General features: G+C 35.4%; 5 protein-coding genes across 5 annotated transcripts; 4 read left to right on the forward strand and 1 right to left on the reverse strand.

Annotated features, from left to right (window-relative positions):
* Positions 1 to 255: 255 nt before the first annotated feature.
* On the forward strand, positions 256 to 5,994 carry LOC136207164 (protein neprosin). The gene is made up of 7 exons (XM_065998450.1): positions 256 to 761; positions 851 to 937; positions 1,155 to 1,412; positions 3,820 to 3,990; positions 4,295 to 4,348; positions 4,919 to 5,065; positions 5,344 to 5,994. The coding sequence occupies exons 1-7, from the start codon at positions 567 to 569 to the stop codon at positions 5,719 to 5,721; spliced, it is 1,290 nt and encodes a 429-aa protein (XP_065854522.1). The 5' UTR covers positions 256 to 566; the 3' UTR covers positions 5,722 to 5,994.
* A 1,942-nt stretch (positions 5,995 to 7,936) lies between these two features.
* LOC136206746 (G-type lectin S-receptor-like serine/threonine-protein kinase CES101) lies at positions 7,937 to 9,406 on the forward strand. Its single transcript, XM_065997895.1, has 2 exons — positions 7,937 to 8,524; positions 8,609 to 9,406. The coding sequence occupies exons 1-2, from the start codon at positions 8,081 to 8,083 to the stop codon at positions 9,227 to 9,229; spliced, it is 1,065 nt and encodes a 354-aa protein (XP_065853967.1). The 5' UTR covers positions 7,937 to 8,080; the 3' UTR covers positions 9,230 to 9,406.
* A 5,340-nt stretch (positions 9,407 to 14,746) lies between these two features.
* Positions 14,747 to 17,654, forward strand: LOC136205614 (uncharacterized). The gene is made up of 6 exons (XM_065996288.1): positions 14,747 to 14,994; positions 15,522 to 15,596; positions 15,835 to 15,923; positions 16,168 to 16,252; positions 16,801 to 16,882; positions 17,256 to 17,654. The coding sequence occupies exons 1-6, from the start codon at positions 14,809 to 14,811 to the stop codon at positions 17,345 to 17,347; spliced, it is 609 nt and encodes a 202-aa protein (XP_065852360.1). The 5' UTR covers positions 14,747 to 14,808; the 3' UTR covers positions 17,348 to 17,654.
* A 1,110-nt stretch (positions 17,655 to 18,764) lies between these two features.
* LOC136205201 (DNA-directed RNA polymerase II subunit 4) lies at positions 18,765 to 21,122 on the reverse strand. Its single transcript, XM_065995704.1, has 7 exons — positions 20,965 to 21,122; positions 20,792 to 20,841; positions 20,384 to 20,492; positions 19,629 to 19,706; positions 19,503 to 19,536; positions 19,344 to 19,412; positions 18,765 to 19,080 (listed from the first exon to the last, which is right to left on the reverse strand). The coding sequence occupies exons 2-7, from the start codon at positions 20,838 to 20,840 to the stop codon at positions 19,003 to 19,005; spliced, it is 417 nt and encodes a 138-aa protein (XP_065851776.1). The 5' UTR covers position 20,841; positions 20,965 to 21,122; the 3' UTR covers positions 18,765 to 19,002.
* A 722-nt stretch (positions 21,123 to 21,844) lies between these two features.
* Positions 21,845 to 24,443, forward strand: LOC136205613 (uncharacterized). Its single transcript, XM_065996287.1, has 9 exons — positions 21,845 to 22,130; positions 22,229 to 22,288; positions 22,402 to 22,449; positions 22,857 to 22,989; positions 23,071 to 23,147; positions 23,548 to 23,646; positions 23,729 to 23,799; positions 23,871 to 23,961; positions 24,057 to 24,443. Exons 1-9 carry the CDS (start codon positions 21,918 to 21,920, stop codon positions 24,165 to 24,167), a joined length of 903 nt encoding a protein of 300 aa, XP_065852359.1. The 5' UTR covers positions 21,845 to 21,917; the 3' UTR covers positions 24,168 to 24,443.
* The last annotated feature ends 1,964 nt before the right edge of the window (positions 24,444 to 26,407 follow it).

A 26,407-nucleotide genomic window follows, 5' to 3' on the forward strand; every position in this document is an offset into this window, starting at 1 on the left:
GTTTAAAAAAAGCCATTCTAAAAAACAAACTGAGAAGGAAAGAAACTTATACTCACATCACAGCCTAACTCTATCCCCCCAACCCCCCCCCCCCCCCCCCCCCCCCCCCAAAAAAAAAAAATTAAAAAATTAAGAAAAATATTAATTGCAAAGTTGTATGTATGGTGGCAGATAAGCACATTGAAGAAGTGCAATAAAAAGGGGACCTGTAATAGTTTGGTAGGTCTGTGTTTTTATAGTGCTTTCAAGGCTCTATTTGTTTCTTTCTTTCTTTTTAATAATCCCTTTCCTCTAATTCCAAAGCAACATAAACTCTTCATATTTACATGAATCCAATGATCATCATCAATCTTCTCTCTTTTAATTTCACCCACTTTCTTTCTCACCATTAATACTTCTAGAGAGAGAAGCAGAAGAGTCATTTTCCTTCTTAGTTTGTGTGGGTTTTTGGTGCTATTGATACTATATTTTCAAACAAACAAACTCAGATTTGCCTCTTTAATTTCTTCTTGAGTATTTTTCTAGTAATGGTGTGTTAGGTTTTTCTTCTTTTTAATTTATGAGAAATGGGTTTTTTAGACAGAAAGGAAAAGTTCCCATCTTTTCTCCTTCTGCCTCTTCTTGTTCTTGTTCTTGTTTTTGTTACAGAAGTTTCATGTTCTTTAAATTACACAAAGCATAGGCAAGTCAGTAGCTTGAGACTTGAAAGAATTCAAAGGCACTTAGACAAGATTAACAAACCTCCTGTCATGACCATTCAGGTATGTATTTCTCATTTTTAACTAATTAATTAATTTCTTGTTTCTTTGTATTAAATTAAATTAATAAAGATTTGATCTTGAATTTGCAGAGCCCAGATGGAGATATCATAGATTGTGTTCATAAAAGAAAACAGCCTGCTTTAGATCACCCCCTTTTAAAGAATCACAAGATCCAGGTACCTTTCTATATCTAGTTTCTTAATATTTTCTTGATTTTTTTCTTGAAAATATTTTAAAAATGGTGTGAAAAAGGGTTTGTTTGGCTTTATATAAATGACCTCCAAAAAGGGGAATGTAACCTTAAAAAAGAAGGAATATTTTATATATGGGTAGCTTGAGATGGAATGAATAATAATAATTAATTATGATTTATGATTTATGATTTATGATTAGAGAGAGCCATCAGAAAGGCCAAAAGGGTGGAAGGTGAAAGAAGAAGAAGAAGAAGTTAGAGGAGGAGAAAGAGATGCATGGCAAATGTGGCATAGAAATGGGACAAGATGCCCTAAGGGTACTGTTCCAGTGCGGCGGAGTTCAGTTCATGATGTGTTGAGATCAAAGTCTTTATTTGACTTTGGTAAGAAGCAACGTTCTATTTCTCTTAACAGACGCACCGATGCTCCCGATGTTGTCTCCGGCAATGGACACGAGGTATACCCCTATTTACTCCTAAACGAATCATTTTATTTAATATAAGTCATTCATCATTTTATTTAATAAGCCATTGATAAAAATTACATATTTAAATTCATTTTTTATTGGTATTTTTTTAACCCATTAAAATTTTGATCTTATGAATATATTAAGCCATTGATGAATAATGTTTATATACATTAAACTTATTTTACGCACCGGCTATGTGTCAAACTCTCCGTTTACTATGCGTAAAACTATCATAATATTATTGTAAATTCCTCTAAGCTAAAATAGTTATAAATTATCCGGCACATAATGGTGACAATTCTATTTGCATTAAATAAAGTTTGAATCACACACATAACAATTTATATATCTATTGACGTGTTCAAGAGAGGTTTAACATGATAAAAAATAAATGATCAAAGACTTTTTTTAAGAGAAATGATCAAAGACTTAATGTCACAATTTAAAAGATTAGAAGCTTAATATGTTAAAAATAATTGATTAGTCGCCTAATGTATTCATTCAAAAGATCTAAAGCTTAATCAATAAAAATTATCCGAATGCAAGACTGAACTCGTCTCAGCCTTTCATCAAAAAAAAAAATCAATAAAAATTAAAATGATCAAAGATTAAATATACATTTTTTCTAAATAGTACTTCATAGATTGAAAGTTTGCTTATTACATTTTAATATTTTCTTAAAAATGAAGATTTTATTTTTTCCCTTGTAAAAAGCTAATAGTAAGGTATTTTTATTACTGTATATCCTCCGTCCAAGACTATTTTAACAAAAAATATAATTAAAATAGTTTTTTTATAAAAATAATTAAAATATAATTAAAATAGTTGAAAGACAAGTTTTTACATGATTTTTTTCCTAATTGCATTATTACAATTTTCAACAATGTTATGTTGAAAATTTTAGAATATTTATAATTTATTAATTAATTTATTTTATTGATTTTTTTTTGTAAATCAAATAATAAGAAGTATATTAGGAAAACTAGAAACAATTACTATCAATTTTCATAAAGAAAACTCATTTATAATTTGTGATAGATCAAAACAATAAGTGGTTTGTGAATTTGGGATGAAAGGAATATTATCATTTTGGATTAGGATTCTCTCAAATTGAGATTGAAATGAAGAAATCAAATTATAATCTCAATGTTGAAATTTAATTGTTAAATTCTAGTAATATTTAATTATTTAATTATTAAATAATTAAATTTCAATTATTAATTTTATAATTAATTGTAACACCTTGGTCCAATACTATGTAGATATTGTCCGCTTTGGCCCAAATCCAACACATTGGGCCTCACGGCTTTAAAACGCGTCTACATGTATTGGATTCACATCTTACTAATAAGCCACAATCACTCTCTCTCCATTTCCGATGTTGGATTCAGTTCATTCCTGTCCCCATCGCCATCCTTTAGGGTCGCTCCTTGCTCAGGCCTTCTACCCCGGCGCCACCCACTCCGGACCGGGTCGTTACAGGCCCACCAGCTTCCCCCTGGTTCGTCCCCGAACCACACATCGTACGTGGAGAGTCGGCTCTGATACCAATTGTAACACCTTGGTCCAATACCATGTAGATATTGTCCGCTCTGGCCCAAATCCAACACCTTGGGCCTCACGGCTTTAAAACGCGTCTGCATGTATTGGATTCACATTTTACTAATAAGCCCCAATCACTCCCTCTCCATTTCCGATGTGGGATTCAGTTCATTCCTGCCCCCATCGCCATCCCTTAGGGCCGCTCCTTGCTCAGGCCTTCTACACCGGCGCCACCCTCTCCGGACCGGGTCGTTACATTAATAGTTGAGATAAATCCAACCATATTGCTGATATCATCATTTTGAGTTTAATAGTAATTTATTATTTATTCAACAATATAATAAAGTTTTTTTTTTGGAGAAAAACAAAGTTTATTCTATATTTCTCAAATATAATTTCACCAGATTTTACATCATTAATTAATTAGGGAAAGAATTCCTTTACTAAATATAAATACAAATAATTGAACACTATTATTGAATTCATAAATAAGCCTATCCTTGAATGCTCCATAGAAAAAACCAATTCATATTATTTTTTTTTTTTTTGAAAGAACCAATTCATATTATTAAAACCGCCAAGAAATTAATACATACATACTGTAGTATTTATATTGAGTTCAATCATGTTCATTTGCAACCGAAAATTAATTGTTTACATCTATATTCAGATTCTACCGAGCTCAATTAAATCGTAGCCCCCCAACAATTTTAATTTAATTAAAAAGGACCCACAAAAATTTAATATTTGCAAAAGTCATTTTTACATTTATTTTTTTCTACCTTTGACTTTCTTATATTTGTATTTTTTGTGGTGGTGATCTCCGCATTTGCACGTGCTCCATCTTTTATAGCATGCTATCGCATACACTGGAACATCGCAAGAAGTGTACGGTGCAAGAGCAACTATTAACGTGTGGGACCCTTCAATACAAGTGGTCAACGAGTTCAGCTTGTCACAGATCTGGATTCTTTCCGGATCATTCGACGGCTCAGATCTCAATAGCATAGAAGCTGGGTGGCAGGTACTTCTTCCATTTCCTGTCCTCGCATGCACACAATCCCAAACTTATTTTTTGTTTTATGCCGATTTCAATAATTTGACCTAATTATTTATTGTTATAAGTATGCTAACCAATTATTTAAAATTTGATTTCTAAACATTGGAGTTAACAGTTTACAAGTTACAAGATCCTAGTAGGAGATCTATATTTTCTTGTTTTATTTCAAGGAATTAATAATTAAATAGATGATTATCAATATACTATATAGTATAATTTTACTATAATATTATTATTATTCTGAAGTTGTGATTATTCTACTAGTCAGGTCAGTCCGGAGCTTTATGGTGACAGCAGGCCAAGATTGTTTACATATTGGACAGTAAGATCTCTAACTTAATTAATTAGTTATTATTTTGTTATAATTAAATTCCTTAATTGCAATTAAGTAACAATATCATATTACTGATGGATATTTAAACATAACATAAATGGTTCTTTGAAATGATAATCATGTGACTGTCACCTTCAATCCCTCAAAACTATATAATATAATATATATAGTTACCCTAATTACAAGAAGGGCACAAGGTCAAAGTCAACAACTTCTCTTAGGCATTGAACAGCTAAATCATTTTGTCTATGAGGTGCTCCAATTCCAATAATTTGGAAAACAAAATATAATTTCTTTGAAGATATTGGTTTTAACCAAGATCATAGATTGCTATAAACAAGTTTAGAGATCAATAGGCTACTTTAAACATATATTCAAGTGATCAGTATATTACTTGCAAGTTCAAGAGCCAACAAAACATCCGGTCAGAGGGGGCGAAATGCCCTTTTAACAGTGATAGAACCACGGGAGAAGAGCGGAAAAATATATATTTGAAAGTGTGAAAAAATCATAAAAATATATAATTAAGAGTATTATTTTTGTTGATTGGTTTTGCAGAGCGATTCCTACCAGGCAACAGGATGTTACAACCTTCTATGTTCAGGTTTTGTGCAAACAAACAGTAGAATAGCAATTGGAGCTGCAATTTCTCCTGTTTCCTCTTTGGAAGGAAACCAATTTGATATTACCATTCTCATTTGGAAGGTACGTACTAAATCATTTCCAATCTTATAACATGCATTCAAAATTGTTAGTAAGGTCCGTTTATTTATTGTTTGCTGTTTATTGTTGGAAAAACAAAGATTTTTACAACAGTAGTTACATAACCAAACATCTTCAAAATGTCCTTTTAATATAGAAAGACAAAAAGAAATACATGTAACAAAAGTTTATTTTTTTTTTATTTTTTTATTTTTCCCATTATTCCATATATTAACACTTCTAACAGGATGTTTTAATTAGAACTCATAAATTTTTTATAGGATCCAAAATTAGGGAATTGGTGGATGGGATTTGGAGACAATACCCTAGTAGGATATTGGCCGGCAGAGCTATTCACTCACCTAGTAAACCATGCCACAATGGTGGAATGGGGTGGTGAAGTGGTTAACTCAAGGGCGGACGGCCGGCACACCTCCACCCAAATGGGTTCGGGACACTTCGCGGAAGATGGATTCGGAAAGGCGAGCTATTTCCGGAACCTGGAGATAGTGGATTCAGATAACAGCTTGAGCTCAGTACAAGATATATCAATCCTAGCTGAGAACACCAATTGTTACAATATTAAGAGCTCCTATAACACTCAATGGGGCACTTATTTTTACTACGGAGGCCCAGGGAACAACCCCAAATGCTCTTGATTGTTTTGTCTAATTTTCCATAATGTTACTTGCACTTATCAAATTCTTTTATTGTGCTATTTTTGTAATTATAGTTTGTGCTATTTCCACTCTTGTTTTTGCTGGCTCTTAATTTTTCAGTTTTTCCTTTTCTAATTGTCTTCTATGTGATGTGAAAGCAAGGAATGTGTATTAACTAGTAAGACAATGTTACCTTATGGCATAAACAGGTGTGGAAATAGCAATGTTTTTCTTTTATTAGTTAATTGTAGAACAATTTTATTGTTTTTTTCTTTTAGTTTGATTAACTGCAAGGATGCGTTTGTTGTTAAATTGTTAGGCCGGAATATTTGATATTTTGGTTTGAGGAAAAGGGCTATGAAATTATAGAAATCGGTTGCGGATATAGACATGACGGACTTAGGGAGTGTCTGTTGACTCTACAATATGGTTTGGATCTTGAACTTCCTATGCAATAAAAGGCGGTCCGGTGCACTATACGTTTTCACTAAGCGAGAGTCCAAGTAGGGATCCCACTACAAGGGTGTACTGAGAGCAAGCCTTCCTCTGCCAATTTTTTTGACAAGAGGCCGCTCCTAAGACTCGAATCCGTGACGCCTCGGTCACACGACAACAACGTTTACCGTTGAACTTCCTATGCAATACTTTATGAAAAAACTTCTAACTATTGCTAACACGTTTGGGAAAGCAATTCATGTGGATAAGAATACAGCTAAGGCTAGGAGCTGCTTTGAACGTGTCTGTGTTGAGATTGATCTTTTCCGTCCTCTTGTAGCTCACTTTTGGATCGAAGATGAGGTTTGTTGGGTGGAATAAGAGGACCTTTATATTTTTTGTACTAAGTGCTGTTTACTGTCATGTACAAATTGAATTAAAAGCTCAAGCTGATAGTTAAAACTCAATCATAGAACTTATATTAATGTCTGACATATATTAAGGATGATTGTTGTAACCCTAGTATCCTTGTGGCGTTGATGGTTGAAAAAACTACGTATGTGAGAATGGAGGATGGTTGTGTGCGAGTCCAAACCTCAGAATTCTACAACTAACAGGGAAGGTAGTGAGCCAGCATCGGATGAAGTTGCTCCTGACTATGGACCCTAGATGATGGCTAATGCCGGCACAATTCCCCACGGAATAAAATCACAATACCAGGGTTTTGGAGGTTTACGTGTGAAGTAGAAACGAAGGCCCTTGGAAAAAATAAAATAAAAATAACATATTTTTTTTATTACACTTAACAACACTTATCAAGGAATTTAATGAAAATGTTTAATTTCATATAAAATATATTTTATATCTCTTTAAGTACCAAATTGGTCATATAAAACATTATCTACGAGCATTTCTAGAAGCAGAATCACTAAAAATAGTATCAACATCAATATGTTCTAACACATTTCTCTCAATATATAATTACTTAAAAATAACATATTTTTTTTTATTACACTTAACAACACTTATCAAGGAATTTAATGAAAATGTTTAATTTCATATAAAATATATTTTATTTCGCTTTAAGTTTCCAATTGCTCATATAAAGCATTATCTACGAGCATTTCTAGATACAGAATCACTAAAATAGTGTCAACATCAATATGTTCTAACACATTTCTCTCAATACATAAAATTGCTAAACTATTCGACCTTTTTTGTGACGTTCTCAAATAGTATGATTTATTGTAACTTTATAATTACTTATGGTTTTCATACAAAAAGCTCTTTTTTGAGCGACTTTCTAATTTAGATCTCGTTTATTTGCCGAAAAATATTATGCTGAAAAATATTTTCATTATTTTCCGGTGGTTGTTTGTTTAGGAAAATAAATTAATAGAAATTTTAGGTTAGTCATTAACTAAATGTGTCACTGTACTTGAACTGAAGTATCATGCTATCATTTACTAATTCAATTGACTCAATTTAGCTGAAATTAAAATTATTGGTTATCCAATGAGCCATCTTTTTATGAAAGAATCCATCTTGGATTTTCAAAGATAATACCAATTAATGATCCTCAAGAAAAACAACCAAGTTGTAGGACCATTTGCCTATAACATATGGATCTAATTACCTAATATTTTTCAAATTAGGAAAAGTAATACTGCTTTGTGTCCTAATGACTTACCACAAAAAAATATGTCCTACTCAATCAACTTTTACTTATAAATTCAAATCCAAGAATGCACATATCCTCAAATCCTGACTTCTACTCATGGCTTACTCAACAGCCATTTTCCTTATCATTTCATGCCTTTTCACCTCAATATTTTGTGTTTCATATGCTCAAACCGACACACTAAAACAAGGCGAGCTGCTCCGCGACTGGGAGCAGCTTGTTTCGCCCGGACGAGTATTCAGGATGGGATTCTTTAACCCCAATCCGACTTACTCAATCGACCTTGGCCCTTCAGGCCCTCGTCACTTGGGAATATGGTTCGACCGTATTTCCTTTTACTCGGTCTGGGTTGCCAACCGAGTTGATCCTGTTCCTGATTCCTCAGGTGTTCTATCCATAGATGAACATGGAAAATTAATGATTACACATCAAGGAGGTCAACCAATAGTCATAAATCCTGATATGGCAGGAAAGAATAATCTATCAGGAGGTAATTTTACGGTCACTCTACTCGATTCAGGCAACATTGTCATCCGCCAGGTTGCTTGGAATCGAATTCCAGGGCCGATTTTATGGCAGAGTTTTGATTATCCACATAATATACTCCTGCCTGGAATGAAACTAGGGATGAACCTGAAGACAGGACATAACTGGACACTTACTTCCTGGCTCAGCGAGAAAATCCCGGTAAATGTCAAAATCAACTTGATTTCTTATGGCTCTCGACGAGTATGACACTTCTTTCTTGACATGTTACACTTACTTCCTCAGGCTCCAGGTGCTTTCAGGCTAGGCATGGATCCAACCGGTGCTAATCAACTCCTCGTTTGGTGTCGAGGCGAGATATACTGGTCAAGTGGAGTATGGAAGAATGGAAGTTTCAAATCAGAACCTATTTTGACAAAAAGAAATGATATATATGACTTTCAGTTAGTTTCAAATGAGGATGAAAAGTACTTCTCATATTCTCTCAAGAACAAGACTGTTTTATCAAGGTGGGATTTGGACACAATAGGTACAATTACAGTGTTCAGTCTGTATCAGAATACATGGATATTTGAATCTACAAGTCCTTGCAGCTACGATATGAAGAATTCGTCGGCAATTTGCCTGTCGGAAAAGGCGATAAAATGCAGGAAAGAATCGGATATGTTTGTGAAAAAGAGAGGGTATTTTGAGTACATATACAATTTTTATGATGGTTATGAGTATGAGCCAGACTTGGGACTTAGTGATTGTCATAGCAAATGCTGGAAAAATTGCACTTGTGTAGCTTATCAGTCTGGAAGTAGTGATGGTGTTGGATGCAAGTATTGGAGCAAAGGATCCAAATTCATCCCAAATGACAATTTTGATTTTATATACCTTCTGTCTAATAAAAGCAGTAAATAAGGTTTGAAAGTGTTGTGTAATGTAAGTAGAAAAACAAAAGAATGATAAATAAAGGTAGTTGAGGGCATTAACGAGCCTTTTCAACTAGTAGTAAATTGAAGTGTTACTTGGTTGTATTATGTTTTCATTTTCATGTGATAAAATGGTATACAAGTTCAGAGGGGCGGCAGAAGTATTAAGCCATTTTTTATTATTCTTGCTAAAGAGGTTATTATCTTTAGTTTCACCTAAGATTTATAAAATGTTAGGACCGGCCTGGTAAATATATCGGGACTTTCAACAAGTCTCCAATACCGAACTTTATCACGAACAAAATAAAATTAATTCTCGAGTATTTATTTTTACTATGGAACATTCGATTGGTCATTATATGTACCACACTTAGATTATCACGCATATGACCATAGGGTTAGATGGTGGAAAATCAATTTCACATATGTTAATATGTATCCAACTCAATTTAGAGGATAATTATAAGGGTCATAGATTTCATGTTAAATGGAGGACTCCATATACATTTTGACATGTGTAGTGTGACTCTACACATATTATAAAAAAACTTTACCATTGTATTTTTCTAGGCAGGGCCGGCCCGGGGTGCGCCGGCCTAGGGCCCAAGGCCGGAAGGGGGCCCAAAAAAAATATTAGCTTTATAAATAAATTGCATATGTTTTAAGCATTGTACATAAATTTAAATTAGCATTATGGTAATGCATTGTCTTCCTATTAAAGAGGGTATGAGTTCAATTCTCATCTTTGTCATTTTTTTGATATTTTTTTAATGTATTTTTAATATATAAATGTTATGGGTAGTCAAGAGTAATAAGACAAGTTTCATTTTATTACCTCATTTTAGAATAAATATTTTTAATTTGATTAAATTTAAAAATTAAAAAAAAATTTCATTTTATTAACTTGATTAAATTTGAAAATTAAAAATTAATTTATACAATGATATGAATAAAAATCAATGGGTTAAGGTGTAAAATTACTCATAACGTTTTGAGTGAAGAGCAATTTTACCTCTAACGTCTAAAATGGTGCTAATTTACCCCTAACGTTGGTAGCCAAGAGCAAATTTACCCCTAACGTTGATAATTTAGGTCAATTTCAGACACAATTATAAAACACAGATATTTTTGTCTCTCATTTTACACCAATTGCATATCAATTCGTTCTAAAAAAAATTTCATGTGTTTTATAATTTAATAATAGAACTGGAGATTAATATTTAAAAATTCGGTGAATTTTTTGAATTTTCTTGTCCAATTCGTACAAAAGACATTATATTTTTTATTTTATTTATTTTATTTTTTTATATCCCAACATATGTTTGTGATTTGTTACTGATAAAATGACGCATGTGTGAAGTGTAGATTACAAGATTCATGATGGAGAAACAGTTTGATGAAATATTTATCAAATTAACCTAATTTATCAATGTTAGGAGTAAAATTGCTCTTCGCTTCCAACATTAGGGGTAAAATTGTACCATTTTAGACATTAGGAGTAAAATTGCTCCTGATCCAAAACGTTAGGGGTATTTTTGCACTTTAACCCAAAATCAATTAGTAAATTTTATATTAAAGGGGCCCTTACTACTTGTTTTGCCTAGGGCCCTTAAATTGTCAGGACCGGCCCTGTTTCTAGGTAGGATCACAACACGCATGTCCAAAAAAGTATGGAGGCCTTCCATGTGACATGAAAGCGATATACATACATTGGGTTAGGGACGCATCTGTATGACGTAGGCGACGTAAATGCTAAACCAAAATGGATGCCCTTAGAGTTATTGTGCTCGATGAAGATATCAATATTAATCATTTTGATTTCTGCTGGTCTATTCTTGGAATCATTGCCTAGTATGGACAGAAACCTCGAAGTAAGGAGTGCTCGCTGGCTTGTCAATAATATGGGTATTATAGATGGTGGCGGTAGTTCCCGATGGTGGTGGAGCAACGGCTCTGGTCCGACCGAGAAAGTCAGGGTTATTGATAATTATACTGACAATAATTTCTCAATTAAAAGCATAATTGATAATTATGATGGTGGTAACTACTCAATTAAAAACATATCTGATAGTTATGATGGCAGTAACCGCTTAATTAAAAACATAATAAGGAGTAGTAAATATGGAAGTTACTACTATTAATGAGGAGTCAATTAAGGAATGGAATCAATGGAATCTTTTTTGCAAATGGAATGAGTAATTATCTTTGATCCAAAACGATGAAGGATGGAGGTTTGTGTGGATTACAATAACATTTTCGATATTCCTCTATCTGCCAATGAAGAGACAGAGTCTCGGTTTTGGACTCCGAAGCATAATGGGGAATATACAGTAAAGAGTGGATACAGTATGAGTCTAAATCAGAGTGCACAACAACTAACTAGTTGATGAGAGAGACTTTGGGAGTTGAAGGCGCTGAGCAAGATGTGAAATCTCCTATGGTGAGCTTGCAAAGGTTGTGTCCTTCGGATCTCGTTTGACAGTTTTATGGCAGCAAAGAATGGTACCCTTTCTTTTCATATGGACTTTTTACCTGTCGAGGATCTTAGTATGAGGGAAACCCTTACTTGGCTAAAACATCGTTTAAATATTTATTTTTCTGTATACATTTTATTTTTTATAATTAAAAACTATGGATATTTTTTAGGTGAGTTTATATGGGTTGGACTTGAAATTTGATTTTTAAACATGAACCCGTCTAAATTAATAGTAGGCTGGAGTGGGTTTGAGATGAGCCTTTTTACATAAAAGCTCACTAGGCTCAGCCCGAGTCCGGTCTATGGACATGTCTAATTAAGATGTGTCTATTTCTAGTTTTAGTTTGATTATATATGATTGTAAATACATATTATTGGATTTTGGAAAGCTGTGTCTTTTATCAAGCGGTCTACGGACAATATTATCAATGTGTTAACCAAAACGACGTGTTTTATGTCAGATTGTGAAATTTGGGAAGATGTTCCCCTCATTTATTTTGTGATAACCTATTGGTTTATTATAAATCTATCCCCTTTTGAGGGTAGGAAGATTCACCTAGTCCCTTGGAAGGAGGTCTGCCAGCCTAAAAGAAGGGGGGTCTTGGCATCAGACAAGCTAAAGATAACAATAAGGTCTTGTTGATGAAGCTCCTCTGGAGAATGTGGCAGAACCCTTCTTCTCTTTGGGTTCGATTGCTTTGTGGCAAGTATCGAAAGGACAAAATCTTTGGGGGCCCTAAAGAGAGGATTGACAATTGTTCTTTCCTTTGGAAAGGGCTCAGTGCTGTGTTTGCTGAGTTCTGCATGGGGGTTGGCCTAGAGGTGGGTAATGGTAAGTCCATAAGCTTCTGGTATGACACCTGGATCGGAGATAAACCTCTTATAGAGGTTTGCTGCTCTCCCCCGCCTAGCAATTTCCGCAACTGGAGGATTGCCGATGTGGTGGACTCTGATGGGGACTGGATTTGGTCTATGTTTGATTCCTTCTTGAGCCTTGATTCTCTCCTCAGAATCAGGGGAGTGGAGATTAGTAACCTTGAGGAGGACAAGGATAGGCATTGCTGGGCCCTGATAAAAAATGGAGCTTACTCTTGCATGTCTGCCTTTGAAGCTTTTACTCTTGACAAATCCGACCCTCTTTCGGACACTTGGAAATCCATTTGGGCTCTTAAAATCCCTTACCGAATGAGGAGCTTCCTGTGGCTTGGAGTCAAGGACAGGTTGCTGACTAATTCGGATAGACATAGACGTCACTTGGCGGATTCAGGTGCTTGCAGTAGATGCAGAGGCCAAGTTGAATCTTTGTGCCATGCCCTTAGGGACTGCCCTAAGAGTAAGGAGGTTTGGCAGAAAGTTCTTCCGCACCACATTCTCCCCTCATTCTTTGCCTACCCTGAGAATGACTGGTTCTCCAATGGGGTTAAAGGTAGGTTAATGGCTAGCATGGAGCAGGGAGACATTTTATTTGCTATTATCTGCCACCACCTTTGGAAATGGAGAAACGAGGAGATCTTTGGTGAGAAGACTGTTTTTATTCAGAACTTACCCGAGTTCTTCTCTAAAAAGCTCCTTACCATTACGGGAAGCTTCAAAGGGGACCCCCTTGCCAATTCTACCCAGAATAAAGAGGTTCAACTCGTTGGGTGGTGTAGGCCGAAGGATGAGGTGGTTAAGTTGAACACGGATGGCTCCTGTCTCAACAATGGAAAAATCGCGGTTGGAGGCGTGCTCAGGGACGCGGGAGGTGCCTGGTTGTCTGGATTCACTCATAACCTGGGTTTGGGCTCATCCTTTTCAGCGGAACTTTGGGGTATTCTTTCTGGAATCAAGCTTGCCAGAAAGCTGGGTATTAAAAGGCTTGCTGTGGAGTCTGATAATATGGAGGCTATTAGTATGATCTCTAATAATCATGCTTTTTGTCTTAGTAGCCAGAACCTTATCAAAGCAATAAGAAGTCTTGGCTCCTCCTTTGAGTCCTTAGAGTTCAGCCACATCTACAGAGAACAAAATCGAATTGCGGATCGCTTGGCGGCGGCTGGGCACGAGGGGATGTTAGGTGTTTCCACCCTTTCTGATCCTCCTATCTATCTTTCTTCTCTCCTTTTAGAGGACAGAGTTGGGGTTAGCTTTCCTAGGCTGATCCCAGGTTAGCTTTTGTCTCGGTGTTGGTTTGTTTTCTTTCCTGTTTCTACCAAAAAAAAAATTCTATCCCTTTTTTCAAAAAAAAAAAAATAGTATTAATTATTGGAATAACTAAATAATTAAAATATTTTTTTAACTGCTGAATTTAACAAAAGTGAAATAGGACGTTAAACTATTTACAACTATGTCAAATTATAATTTTGAATTATGTCAAACTAATAAAATTATTATTTTTAATCTATTTTAAGAACTAGAGTTTATAAATTAGAAATTTAGAATATATTTCTAGAGTTTTTTTTTCTTTTGATAGGAAAGGGAAAGAAAAAACAAACAAAAAACCTAACCCGGGATTAGCCTAGGAAAGCTAACCCCCACAACATCATCTAGGTGAAGAGAAGGTTGAGACTCCCAACATCCTCACATGGCCCTCGGCCGCAAGACGGTCCGCCACCCGATTCTGCTCCCTGAAGACATGACAGAAGTTAATGGTATCAAAGGAAGAACAAACCCTTCTGATCCCTTTGATTAAATTCTGGCTATTTAAACAAATAGCATTATTGTCAGAGATCATTTTGACAGCTTCGAGGTTGTCAGATTCCACAAGCAGTTTTTTTAAGCCCAGATTCTTAGCAAGCCTGAGGCCAGAAAGGATTATCTAGAGTTTATGATTTATGAATTGGGATTTAGAATTTTTAAATTTGAATGTAAAATTATAAAATAATGACATATTAAGAATTAAATTTAGTGATATGATTTAGTTGTAGTTTTATAATTAATGTATTTGACCCATTTATTTATTTAAGTGATGTAAGTTGGATTTAAAGACGTTTATGGAGAATCTGAAATTGGGCTTTGGGCTTAACATGAAATCTTACTGTGGGTTTGTTTGGTAGGGAAAGGTGGTCTACGAAGAAGAAGAAGAAGAAGAAGGAGAGCAGCAAAACAAAGGAATGCAAAGAGGAGAGAAAGAAGAGATGGTAACACCAGGAGAGGTTTTGGGGAAGGCAACTGAATTGAAAGCCGGTAAAGGTGCTTATGTCGCTCCCTATCGGAATACTGATATCCCCTATGTCTACTCCTCCCTCACTGGTCTCCGCCGCACTCTTCCTCCTTCCCCCGACGTCTCTTCTGACCAGGTACCCTTAATTTCAACTCCATTACTACTTGCTTCTCTTTTCACACTCATCACGCCCTTCTCTTTATTCCTTTACTTAAATTCAATTTTCTTGCTGTTAGACAAACCTTTGTCTCTCTCATTAATGCCCTAAGAAGTTAGGAAAACAAATACCCTTACCTTTTCAGCATTTAGTTTGTTTGGATTCCTCATATGAAAAAAATAAAGTTAATTTTTGTTTTTGATTGTTTGAATTTGATCATATGAAAGGAAATGTGTCAGAATGGTTGTGAAAAGAACCTATAGTTTTCCCTTACCTGCATTCACATAGGTATTGGGTAGTTATCAAACTGATTTTTACAGGAACCCTTACTTGGTTTATGCAAGTAGCAGGACATCAATGCCAATGGTGTTATTTTGGTTATGATATATTATACTTCTGCATATTTTGAAACAAGTTCTGAATCTTCTGAATTTTGTTGTCTCACGTGTATATGTGTATGCAATCACGTGCTTTAGCATTGTTGTTGATAATTCTTATCATTTTAGAGGCCAACTGTGGAAGTCATTGGACACAAGGTTCGTGGCACTGTTCCAGAGCCTGGTTCTGCTGTTATTGCCCGAGTGAGTATTTCGTCTCTCTCTCACTTTTAACTAAAATAATCCCGTGCGCTTTTCTGTCTCTCAGTTTTTAAGCAGCTTTTCTGTATATTCTATGTGTTTTTTAATTTTAATTTAACTATCACATACCTCATCATCAACTTGTATGAAACTTTTGTGTGTTGCATTAAAACTGACTTTTAATCTTTATAGGGTTTTCTTTTGAAGAAACTATATCTCATTGTGGTTGTGATTTGGATAGGTGACTAAAGTTACAGCTAAGACAGCATCAGCTGACATTATGTGTGTTGGTACCAAGTCCGTGAAAGAAAAATTTACTGGCGTAATTAGGTATGATATCAAATTTCAATTTGTTAAGTTTAGCAGCAGCATATGCATATTGAATTCTGGCTTGGCTAATAAAGTATATACTTCAACTGTATTAGGCTCTTAGTAAACTTTCCTGCACCTTCACAGTAAACCAATTGTATGATCATGTTTTCTATTTGGATATAACTGCCTCATTATTAGAGTGATCATGTCATCCATATTTTGGGGGTGTTGTGTAAATGAACTCAGCTTATATTCTTAACAGGCAACAAGACGTGAGAGCAACTGAAATTGATAAAGTGGATATGCATTCATCATTTCGCCCTGGAGACATTGTCAAAGCTTTAGTGGTATCCTTTGTGCTTGAAGTTAGCTATGTTTGTGTTGTATATATCAGTGCATTGCATGAAATCATAATATGGTATTTTGACAGATTAGAGCATATTATGTTTTTTACTTGGCTCTGCAAAGGAAGGTCCCAACAAAATGTGTTGAATTTGGATCGGTATTGCCTTGTGGAATTTGGAGGTGGTAACTAGAAACTACAAGTATAGCCATAACCGATTTCAGCATCCTTACCACAATCTAGGATTTTAATTATTTTATTGGGTATTTCTTAAAGCTTGGGATGCCTGCATTATTGTTTGCACAGGAGTGAAAGAAGTTGGACCATGCTAGTGGCCTCCATTTCTTCGTGTAAAGTGGTTAAGCTAGGAATTTTGACTTGGGTTATATGGTTCAGTTGGTAATCTATGTAGTAGGATTACTTTTCTTATCTCAACTTAGAATGTAGGCCCCTTTACCTCATCAGGTTCTTCTCTCCATGATTACAACTTATGATTGTACTTGATTGGGAAGATGAAGTTAAAGTGTTCCTTCACACAGAACTCTTAATCAGGTGTCTCTTGGAGATGCACGGGCTTATTACCTTTCTACCGCCAAGAATGAATTAGGTGTTGTATCTGCAGAGAGCACAGCAGGTAAACTTGTTTGATGTATTTTTTTGTTGTTAAACTGATTTGAGCCACTGAAAGTTCATCTTATGTGTTTTTATATATTCAAAAGTCCAATAGCATATGGAAAGGCTAATACCTTAGAAATTGTAGGTGTTATGTGATTAGAATCTTTTCATTTATGGAACAAGCACTTTGCATGCTGATATCAGTCTCAAATCACCTAGATTCTGGAACAAGCACTTTGTGCTAATGAAGCAATTTTCTTCAGAACGTATTGCAGAATCTAGGTGATTTGGCCCTTGTAAACGCCACGAAAATGTTTTAAGTTAAGTTGCATCTTTGCTTGCAGTTCATGTTGATATGTTTTGCATAATGCATGAATTTGGGTTTGTTGTAGGAGCAACAATGGTTCCTGTAAGTTGGACAGAGATGCAATGCCCATTGACAGGCCAAATTGAACACAGAAAGGTTGCTAAGGTTGGAAGTTGACCATCTGCTTTAAAACCAACCTCTTTCCAGAGCTTCTGACAAATGTGCTTCCTGAAATTCCATGGAGGATGTGGCACCTAGACTCTCCGATTCGTCCGACAATCAATGATAGTTGTATCCGTAGTTGATTTGATATTTTGCTTTATCTTTACTTTCTACTTGGGAGCAACTTCCCATTCACATTTACATGTCAACAATCACAAGTTGTAGTTTACAATTTTTATACTTGGGTAGTTTGATCGGCTCCTAGCGCTAAATTCATGTACTAAACGAAGCAATTAACGGTTGAGGCTTGATTCATTTCAAATTTGTAGTTCAAAGTGCTTTAGGCATCCATAGTGATATATAAAGCTTGACTTCTAGTTTATACATTAAACTTTATTAGTAGAGATTGAGACAATCTAAAAAAAAAAAGTATGATCAAATCCCAAGTGGATTTAGTGTCGGTTTGTTTTCAATTTTCGGAATTGTTTTTTGCTTTTTACGTCTAAACATGAGATAAAAAGCGTTTAATAAAAATTCGAAACGCTTGTTTTTTAGAGAGAAATCAACTAATATCTACTACATATCAGTAACGTCTGTTTGTAACGAATGGATATCAACTTAAATATCTGCTTATTGTTGATACTTAGAGCATCTCCAATGGGGGGTTAATGAGCACTTAAAATAAAAAATGAACCATTGAGGAGAGTTCATGCTCATACTGCTTGGTATGTGTATGAGCAACTCAATGCAGCCTTTGAGTTTAATAATATTATTTTTTTATTTTTTTATTAAAATTATAATATGTATTATTAAATTAATTAGTAATATATTCATTGGAGATGCTCTTAGTTCAAAAAGAAAAACTGAAAATTTTAAGACATTTTCAACTATCGACTAGGGAATCGATTCAAATCAAGTTTTGACCTGTTCATTATCAGCAACAAATTAACGAGTTCGAGCTTAAAATCTTGTTCAAATTTGGCTCATTAAAGAAATTGACTGTTTACAAGTAGTTTGTCAATAGGCTTTATTCATGAACAACTCATTAATATATTCATAAATAAATTTATAAGAAAAGTTGTGAACAAAACTAGGTAGTCTTATATTTTCTCCTTTATACTTTATATAATAATAGAAATTCTATTATTAAAAAAAAAATTGAATTGAGCTTGCTCACGAACCTATTCATAAACATTATAATCGAGCTTTTTCATGAGATTGTTCACGAACTTGCTCGCGAGCTTTCAAACCAACTTTCATCATATTCAAACTCAGTTCATTTATAAATCGAACCGAACACAATTGAGCTTTTATCAAGCTGAACACCGAACCGCTCAACTTATTTACAGTCCCACTATTGGCCCTCTAAGTACTTTGTTTTTGTTCTGTTGCCACAGAGACGGAGTGATTTTAAAAATTGAGCTACTAGGCATGAGAAAGAAAATCTTGACATATATATTTTCATTAACAAGGCAGTAGTAATATTGTTGGGGAGAGTTCTTAAAGGGTATCTATGAATGAAGGCTGCTCTCGGAAAAAGGAGATCTGATACATAGTGAAATGTTTGCCAAAGCTACAATTGTACAACACACGAACCCATAATCAAACTGAATCTCATAGTGCATCAAGATTTTAGAGTCGGATAGATTAGCTAGACGATGTAAGAACTACTATTCAAATCTCTTGATCAATGAGAGATCATTCAACATCTTCTCTATTGCCTCATCATCATGAATCCGCCCTTTCGCCTGCATTATTCAGAAATTCCGTCGATAAGTGCACTAGTAATGAACACAAATGGCACAGGATTCTTAAATTTAATATCATCTAGCATAACTAATGCCACGGTATTCACGAGTCCAAACTCAAAATCGTTTCTCTTTTCTAACATGAAGCGGTAAGAAATCGCAAACAAACTTAACATCGCAAACAAACTTAACAAACTTTCAACTCACTGTTCGTATGTTGTGTTAGTCAAAGGAGAAGTTTCAGGAGTTTGAACACGTTATACCTTGATGGAGGGCACCATGGCAATAGCTTCTTCCACAGTTTCAGGGCAAAGGTTTCCAAGAACACATAACTGCATTCAAAAGTACAACAGTTCATGGTTTCTAAACAATCAGCCAAGACTTTCTAAATTCAATTCAGTGTGTTATGTGTTATACTTTACCTCAAATTCAGCTAACTGGTATCGGCTTAGAATTCTGAGAATTGGTTAAGTTTAACAATATTGAATGCAAGAAGCAAGAAATATTTATTTATTAGAGGTTATCATTACAGCAAAGTTCATGGATACTCTCGAACTTGTCTGACAGCATCAGGGTTTTTATAGCGGCTAAAACGCTTCACATACTGCTGGGACTTCTCAAATACTCTGCAAAACAAAAACAACCAACTTTAAACCTCATTTCATGTGAGCAATATCATTTTGAAATGTGCAAATTTTATGAATCCCTGGTCTTTTTGCTCAATTGGCTTCACCCGTATTGGAGCTTTCATATTATGAAGATAACATTACCTATGCATATAAAGTAAAATATACCACAGCATGAAAGTCCTCCAATTTATGGACTCATTACAGCTGTTCACTAAAAGAAATTCATGGCTTGACTTCATAAACTTTTAGTATAACAAATATGATTAAGGTAACTGAAACATGAGTACAGCAATAAATGAAATAAGGTAAAATCCATAAATTATGCCATTCGAGTTTAGACATTCTAAAGTTTAGGTACTTTGATACTTTAAGTTGCAATGTAAGTAATATGATAAAATATGCTACAACACGTTGAGACCATAAACTTGAAAGGGCAACCCTTCAACTTGTTACTAGCAAGTGAAATCTAACTAACTTGGCTAGATTCTCGTCATATCGATTTTCATATATACTTATATGTGAATATAAAAAATAGGGAAAAAAGTAGGGTTGTCAATTTATGAGAAAACCATGACACAATTATCATTTTTGTTGCATTTATATCATAGATAATCACTATATAGATTATATAATTCGATTTTTGGCACCCCTAGAAAACAGTTCATATTACTCACTGAGAGATTTGGTGCATTGGGTCGTCGGACATCTGCTGAAGCTGCTCATATTTGTGTTCAAGAATTAATGATACTTCGCAATTCATCAAGCACTTAGCCTTCAAAAACTCTGGAAAACAATAAGAAAAACCACCATTAAAAAGGGACCTCAAGTATAACCATTCCAACATTTCAACACACACCAATGAAACTTCCACCATAAAAGTAAAAACTCCTAGGGTTTGAGTCTATCCAAGGATGCGATGATAAGCGCAAAATTCATGATAAAAGTATTTCGTATCATTTAAGCAAAAACCGAAAAAGTTCATGCCCCTATTTTTCAATTAGGGAAAATTGCTCATTTACAAAATTCCTAATTGTTATATCCATCCCTATTTTCCTGTTCTTATATGGGAAAATTCTTCTTACCGTCTCCGATTTTGAGCTCGGAGGCGTTTTCTTCCTCTTCTCCTGACATGCTGCGAAACAAAAGAACAGATCAATCAGATCAAAATCGACATCTCTATGCGCCAAAAGTCGAGTATATTACATGAACAGGAAAATCCGAAGTTCAGTGTTAGTATGAAATATATTATCTTTACCTTCAAGATAAACTAAATAGAACGAAAACAACTGAATAGAACGAAAACAATTAGGCGATTTTCAGAGAGAACAGAGGTCGGCTGTCGAGTTTTTTTTATGTATACATATTAGTTTAAGTGTATATATAGTGTACGGCGTCACCGCCTCCGTTATACCTAAAAAAAGTTTGAAGAGTCCTAAATCTATCAACTAATCTATAAATTCCCCCAAATTTAACAAACTTTTAGGGCAGTAAAATTAAGGGATAATTACTAAATTAGCCACTTTTAGGGAGTTAGTTTACATTTTTAGCCTCTTTCAATTTTTTTTACAAAACTAACCTATTTCAATAGACAACTTTCAATTTTGCCCTCGTATTCTTCTTAAACAGAACTTCATGTCTTTCCCTCTCTTTCTCTCGCGCTCTCTCTTTCTCTAAAGAACAGAACAATCTATACAACGACTACGAATACTACAATAATCAATTCAACCCAAAGTTCATACAACAAAATTTCTACAATCATATAAGTTTTTCATTGGTTTTTAGTTTCATTAATAAAAAAAAAAATTGTTATATGGTCTTTTACTAGTTAGAACATGATGAGGAATTTTCACATGCACTTTAATGAGCAAGTGAATTTGCTTATTCACCGTTAAATATAGGCTTATTGAATCTAAATCTCAAAATGCTTTGAATCTCTAATTTAAGATTATAATAAACTTAAATTTAACGGTGAATGAACGCAAATTCTACATGTTTATTAAATGCATTTGATCAAGACTGATTGCCACATCAGGCGGTACCATTAGCAGGATTGGGAAATAATAAAATATATAATCTGAAATCTTATTGGTAGGTCCATACTTATCCTCCGTATATATCACAAACCTTGAAATCATAATTAACTTCCACCAAAAAGAAATCACAATTAACTGACAAAACCGCCAAAAAAATCCAAGTGCACAACAAAAAATGAATTCTCTTCTCCTCCTTCAACCTCTTCCTGCACTCTCGTCTTCGCTCTTCCTTCAAAATTCAGGCCGTGTCCCTTTGTTATTCTCCGTAAAACCCTCAAATTTTATGCAATCAAAGCCACTCTCTATCCCATTGCTTGCGCTCACTGAATCATCAGACTCTTCCTCATCTATTGACTCCTCCCCTCAATCTCTCCTCCTCCAGATTTCTGTAATCACTACTGCACTGCATATGCTTCTATCAGATGTTCATATTTGTGTAATTGCATTTTGTTTTACTGATTTCTTGATTTCGTTTGTTCGCTGCAGGATTCTTTTGATCTTCCGTCGGATTATTTTGAAAAATTACCCAGCGATCTTCGATTGGATGTGCGTTCAATTCGTAAATTAGTACTACTTTTGGTTGGGTTTTGCGATTACGGATATTGTTCTTAGTTAATTGATTTTTGTTCTCTTATTTTTGCTTTTGTTTTCATGTGTAGTTGAATGATGCTGCTTTCGATCTTTCAAATGGACCGGTTCTTGATGAGGTTAGATTAGTGCTTAAATATTAGTTGTGATGTGAATGTGAGGTTTTGATGAGTAATTCTGGTTATGACTGTTCTTAAAAACTTCTCATACTGAAGCTCATTTTTTTAAAATTCTGACCATTGCTAATTCGAATTTCTAGAATCCCAATGATATAGTGGTAAATTTCATTTCATTCTCAAGTGATTTTGGACCTAGAGATTATCAGCTTCGTTTTCATGTAATATAAATTGACGGCCATTATTTTGTAATCAATATTAGTCTAAGAATAGTTGAATGCCTGTTAACTGATCAGGGCTTCGCTTAGATATAACTCCGTGTTAAATTCTTTATATCTTATATGAATGTGACTGGATTCAAGAACAATTAGAAGTTTTTAAGGAACCGGTTGCTATATTTTTGTTTTCAGTGTGGTCAAGAGCTAGGAGAACTCTTGTTAAATCTCTCTCGAGCATGGGAAAAGGCCGACACATCAACTTCCCATGCTTTAGCAAGTCAGCTTCCAATGCTCGAGAGCATGTTAACAAACAATATCAAGGCAGGCAAGAATAGCAGCATTCAACATTGATGCAGAATATGCTATGAGTTTGTTCTGAAGCTTATTTCATGTTTTTGCTGCTTAGCATTTGGCAAGCGTCTAATATCTGCTGGAAGGAGGTTTCAATCCATGGGACAGTATGGTCAGGGTGAAATGCAGAAGGTAAATTCTATTTGCTTGATTGTTGGTCTGGTTCTTTCATACATGTCATTTTTGCTCTCAAAAACTACTCTAAGATGGGTTTTCTAGAAAACGAATAATCTAATATGATCACGAACTGCAATTAGGGATCAAATTATTTACAGTAACATCACTAACAGTGCTCGTGTGATTATTATGATGGATTATTTGCCTTGGAGTATAAACATGCTTCCCAATTAGCTTTGGCTTAAAGATTTCTCATGTTCAACAGTGTTTTTTAGTTTTACTTTTTAATCTAATAAGTTTGTGCTGATTCTAGCATCTCTTCTACAGATGGATTTAGGAGTTCATAAACACATTAATCCCCTAACTGTGAACTATAATTAGTTGGTGTGTTCTCTTCTCTAATTGAGCTATATAGGTTGCACAAGCAATGATGACAACTGGAAAAATTCTATCTGCTAGTCCAATATCAACAACTACTGATGAAGAACCCAAGAAACAAACCAAAGTCTTTAAGGTAGACGATAAGTCTTTATCTATTCTTATGTTAAGAAGATTGCTTAGTGTGAAATATTTAACAATATGGGCAAATGGTTCAGTTCGGAGAACTTCAGATAGCAGTAACACCAGAAAAAGCCAATATTGGAGCTGTTATTGGAATTGTTTTCGGGTAAATATTTCATTTTAAACTTGAGTTTCTCAAATTGTATCATGTACTAAAGGAAACAAAATGAAGTGCAGAATTCTCTCATGGCAACTTGCTCAAGGCATTCAAAGCACACCAGAGAGCTCATTGCAATACGCAAATGACAATGCATTAATGCTAGCTAAGGTTCTTGGAAATATTGCTGTGTTCGACAATTATTAGCGTTTCTTTCCTCCTAACATCTGTATTAATACAACGTGCTAAAAATTCTTTGGTTGCAGTCTCTAAGAGTTGCTCTACTTGCGATATTTTACTTGTCAACGTTTTTGTCTGCATTCACCTCAGTCGGACTTTTCTTGCTCGCAAGACAACTCAAGTCGGAGGAGAAGTAAGCTTGTGTTGTGCAAACTATGTGTAAGCTATGCTTATTTATGCTTTTGTACTTGTGGAAATTCATCTTATGAGCACCTCAAACACTGAGTAATTCAAGGGTGTGATGTTTTTTTGTCTAACAATGACCCAAGAAAGCATGGAATATGAACCATACTTTTACATTTCAATGCCTAGAATACTATTCCTCTAATTGTACACAGAGTTGAAATTTGTGTTGTATAATTGTTGCTTATTGCTTTCATTTCATTAACAGAGGGACTGAACCATTTATGTTCTGTAGTGACATATTGCCGTGGACTTCTCTAGAAAGTAGACATTCTCAAATATTTGAGAACATAACATGCATTACAACACTTGTATAAACAAAAATCATAGACAGTTAGAACCAAAAACTCAGAATCAACTCTACTTGTAAATTAGCAGTAGTCATGAATTGATTTTCCAAACCCCAAATCAATCAACTTGTGACTAAAAGCTTTATTTCATTGTCTTCTAGCTTGTTTAGTCCTTATAATTCTTTATCAATATGACCATGTAAGTAAGTATTATTAAATTAGCCAATGTTTTGTTGTTGCAATGGCTAAAAATATTATGATAATAACCATTTAGGTGAAAAACTGTCCTTGAACTCTACCCCAAACTCCTAGTTCTATCCTCTCGCAACAAGTTTGGCATTGTACTTATCTATAAGTCTAATTAGTTAGACAATGAGGGAGATTCTCACTGGGATAGTTAACCAAATGCCCAATCATATATCTTATATTAATCTCTGACACACCCCTACACGCAAATGCCCCTTGGGCTTGCAGCGTGCACAACACAGGCCCATCCTGCCTTGTGTTTTTAATTCCACAAATTAATGAGGTTGTCGGGACTCGGACCCTCGACCGTTTGGTCGACAAGGCTCTGATACCATGTCATGGAACCGATTGAACTAAAAGCTCGAACTCATAGTTAAGGCCCAATCATATATCTTATATTAATCTCTGATACACCCCCACACGCAAATGCCCTTTGGGCTTGCAGCGTGCACAACACAGGCCCATCCCGCCATGTGTTTTAATTCCACAAATTAATGAGGTTGCCAGGACTCGAACCCTCGACCGTTTGGTACTAGAGGCTCTGATACCAGTTGTAACATCTTAGTCCAATACCATGTAGATATTGTCCGCTTTGGCCCAATTCCAACATATTGGGCCTCACGGCTTTAAAACGCGTCTACATGTATTGGATTCTAATCTCACTAATAAGTCCCAATCACTCTCTATCCATTTCCGATGTGGGATTTAGTTCATTCCTGCCCCCATCGCCATCCCTTAGGGCCGCTCCTTGCTCAGGCCTTCTTACCCCGGCGCCACCCACTCCGGATCGGGTCGTTACAGGCCCACCAGCTTCCGCCTGGTTCGTCCCCGAACCACACATCGTACGTGGAGAGATGGGTTTCACATTCCGACCTAACCATTTCAACGATTCTAATTTTTCCCTGCAGAAAGTGAAGTTGCCGATATTTTCCGGTCACGATCCTCGTGGCTGGATTACTAAGGTGGAGTTGTATTTCAGTGTTAACGATACCCCGTCCCACCGACGATTGGCCCATGCGCAGATGTGTATGGAAGGACCAGCCATCCATTGGTTTTCCATCTTGCTGGATTCACAACCTAGCATTCACCGGGAGAAATTCAAATTGGAGTTAATGGGTCGATTTAGTAGTGTTGCCCTCTATAATGCTTAGGAGGAGTTAGCAGCGCTGCGGTAAACAGGTTCTATCTCTGAATATATTGATGCTTTCGAACTAATTGCTTCCCAGATGCGCACACACTCTGCTGAGGATTTTCTAGGTCTGTTCATCAATGGGTTGCGGAAGGAGATAAAAGGATGGGTTCGAATCATGAGGCCGACAACCAGGGTAGACGCGATGAGATTAGCTAGAGATGTGGAGTTTTCCAATCTCGTTTCGACGGTAGAGCCGCCGTAGAAGAGTGCGATACAGTTTAATCGGGATGCATATCGGGAAAAATCTGGTCACGCGCATTCTAGTACATGGTATTCTCAACCACGTGCTGTGAACTATTTGGATAAAAAAAATGGGTCTGACCCGAAAGCCCATGGGGGATCCAACCCTAACCCTAAAAACCCAGATCGCCAAATTACACAGGGGCCACAAAGGACTTTCGATCGATCCCACACAGATTGATATATCAGCTCGCACGAAATGGAGGAATGCCGCCGGCGCGGACTG

This window comes from Euphorbia lathyris, chromosome 9 (assembly GCF_963576675.1).
Source record: "Euphorbia lathyris chromosome 9, ddEupLath1.1, whole genome shotgun sequence".
In the NCBI taxonomy this organism is placed as follows: domain Eukaryota; kingdom Viridiplantae; phylum Streptophyta; class Magnoliopsida; order Malpighiales; family Euphorbiaceae; genus Euphorbia; species Euphorbia lathyris.

What these genes read in the sequence shown, in the direction of transcription:
- LOC136207164 (XM_065998450.1), top strand. Translation starts at nt 567, where the DNA reads ATGGGTTTTTTAGACAGAAAGGAAAAGTTCCCATCTTTTCTCCTTCTG. An exon ending in TCTCCGGCAATGGACACGAG is followed by an intron (nt 1,413 to 3,819) that starts GTATACCCCTAT and finishes CATCTTTTATAG; the next exon opens with CATGCTATCGCATACACTGG. An exon ending in TTACCATTCTCATTTGGAAG is followed by an intron (nt 5,066 to 5,343) that starts GTACGTACTAAA and finishes AATTTTTTATAG; the next exon opens with GATCCAAAATTAGGGAATTG.
- LOC136206746 (XM_065997895.1), top strand. Translation starts at nt 8,081, where the DNA reads ATGGGATTCTTTAACCCCAATCCGACTTACTCAATCGACCTTGGCCCT. An exon ending in GGCTCAGCGAGAAAATCCCG is followed by an intron (nt 8,525 to 8,608) that starts GTAAATGTCAAA and finishes TTACTTCCTCAG; the next exon opens with GCTCCAGGTGCTTTCAGGCT.
- LOC136205614 (XM_065996288.1), top strand. Translation starts at nt 14,809, where the DNA reads ATGCAAAGAGGAGAGAAAGAAGAGATGGTAACACCAGGAGAGGTTTTG. An exon ending in CCGACGTCTCTTCTGACCAG is followed by an intron (nt 14,995 to 15,521) that starts GTACCCTTAATT and finishes TTATCATTTTAG; the next exon opens with AGGCCAACTGTGGAAGTCAT. An exon ending in ACATTGTCAAAGCTTTAGTG is followed by an intron (nt 16,253 to 16,800) that starts GTATCCTTTGTG and finishes ACTCTTAATCAG; the next exon opens with GTGTCTCTTGGAGATGCACG.
- LOC136205201 (XM_065995704.1), bottom strand. Translation starts at nt 20,840, where the DNA reads ATGTCAGGAGAAGAGGAAGAAAACGCCTCCGAGCTCAAAATCGGAGAC. An exon ending in CCAATGCACCAAATCTCTCA is followed by an intron (nt 19,707 to 20,383) that starts GTGAGTAATATG and finishes TTTGTTTTGCAG; the next exon opens with AGTATTTGAGAAGTCCCAGC. An exon ending in GCTGTCAGACAAGTTCGAGA is followed by an intron (nt 19,537 to 19,628) that starts GTATCCATGAAC and finishes ACCAATTCTCAG; the next exon opens with AATTCTAAGCCGATACCAGT.
- LOC136205613 (XM_065996287.1), top strand. Translation starts at nt 21,918, where the DNA reads ATGAATTCTCTTCTCCTCCTTCAACCTCTTCCTGCACTCTCGTCTTCG. An exon ending in CTCTCCTCCTCCAGATTTCT is followed by an intron (nt 22,131 to 22,228) that starts GTAATCACTACT and finishes TGTTCGCTGCAG; the next exon opens with GATTCTTTTGATCTTCCGTC. An exon ending in AACAAACCAAAGTCTTTAAG is followed by an intron (nt 23,647 to 23,728) that starts GTAGACGATAAG and finishes CAAATGGTTCAG; the next exon opens with TTCGGAGAACTTCAGATAGC.